Genomic DNA, 1,437 nt, shown 5'->3' with positions numbered 1-1,437 from the left:
TCGCTCGTGCAAAGGCTCCCTCACCACCGCGCTTCCCGCCCCGCTTCCCCTCGAGCGCGCGTTCACGCGGGATCCGCGGCCCGCCAGCCCGCCAAGCCTTCACCTCCCCCTATCACACGCACCTGCACGTGCTCGAGCGCAATTTTGGACTCACCAGGTACACCTGCGCGTACGGCTGATGGCCATGAATCCGGGCGAGGAGGACGGCTCACCTCCGTCCAGAAGTCTGTCTGTTCAAAACTGGTCACCGTTCAAAACAAAGATATACCGTTTTTCTTTCTTTTTTAGTTAGCACCAAAAACAAAAGAAATCGCGGGGATTCGGAGCTGTTCAAAACTGATGGCAAGAAAAACTGAGCGTTTGACTGCTCGGCCATAGCCCACCATCCGCACCATAGCCCAACATCCGCAAAAAGAATTCGCGGCGTTTTAAACGGCTCAAAACACCAGATAGGTCCCTTGGGTTGTCTGTTTTCTTTCTTTCTTTCTACACCAGATAGGTAGGTAGGTTGGTCTTGTTTCGCCCAAAAGGGCCCCCCTGCAATAGATGGGTACCCCTATTTTCATCTTTTTTCGCTTCGCTGCGCGGCCTGGGGATAGGTAGGTAGGTAGGGCGTGAGTGAGTGACTCACACACACACACACAGGTAGGGCGTGCGAAGACCCCCTATCCGGCTAGGAGCCGGAACCCAGGTGGTCTGTGCAAAGAGGTTTTCTTTCTTTTTAGTTAGCACCAAAAACAAAGAAATCGCGTGATCGGAGCTGGTTCAAACTGAGACACCACCGACACACCGGCGAGCATGCCACCCGCACCACTCCAGCCTCAGATCGAGGCCATCTTCAACGACGCCCAGCAGTCGCTCGCCAAGCACCGGCGGTGCGCGGAGCGGCTGCGCGCGCTGCAGCGCAAGGCCGACGCCCGCGCGTTTGCCGAAGCGCTCTTTGCGTGCATCGCGTGTGTGCTGCCCGTCTTCAAGCGCGAGCCCGCGGCGGAGCGGGTGGTCGAATTCGTGGTGCGCTTCCTGACCGAGGCTGGTGAGGACGATGCCGGCGAGCAGGACGAGCTCATCGGCCGCATCTGCCTCCCGCTCCTCGGGCTGTCGGACGCACGCGACAAGGCCGTCCGCTTCCGCGTCTCCCAGCTGGTGGGACGGATCATGAACGCGATGCCCGAGGAGGCGGAGGTGTCGGACGACCTCTTCGTCGCGGTCGAGGAGCGCATGCTCCGCCGCTGCCGCGACAAGGTCCCCGTTGTCCGCGCGTGCGCGCTGCGCGCTCTGTTCCGGCTGCAAGACCCGTCGGGGCCGTCCGACGCGATCTCAAGTGAGCTGCTCCGGATGATGGAGCACGACTCGAGTCCGGAGGTGCGGATGGCGGCCATCTCGACCGTCGCCCCCTCCAAGCCCGCCATCCGCGGTCTCCTCTCCCGCACGCGAGAC

General features: G+C 61.2%; 1 protein-coding gene across 1 annotated transcript; it reads left to right on the top strand.

Moving 5' to 3' along the window:
• Nucleotides 1-798: 798 nt before the first annotated feature.
• Nucleotides 799-1,414, top strand: EMIHUDRAFT_257700 (hypothetical protein; the record flags this gene model as incomplete). The annotated part of the gene is made up of 1 exon (XM_005762917.1): nt 799-1,414. A coding segment is annotated over one exon (616 nt), but the record flags the coding sequence as incomplete, so codon positions are not given.
• Nucleotides 1,415-1,437: the final 23 nt, after the last annotated feature.

This window comes from Emiliania huxleyi, assembly GCF_000372725.1.
Source record: "Emiliania huxleyi CCMP1516 unplaced genomic scaffold EMIHUscaffold_6571, whole genome shotgun sequence".
Taxonomy (NCBI): Eukaryota; Haptophyta; order Isochrysidales; family Noelaerhabdaceae; genus Emiliania; species Emiliania huxleyi.
Note: the sequence above shows the minus strand (reverse complement) of the source record. Positions and strands in the feature narration are given on the sequence as shown.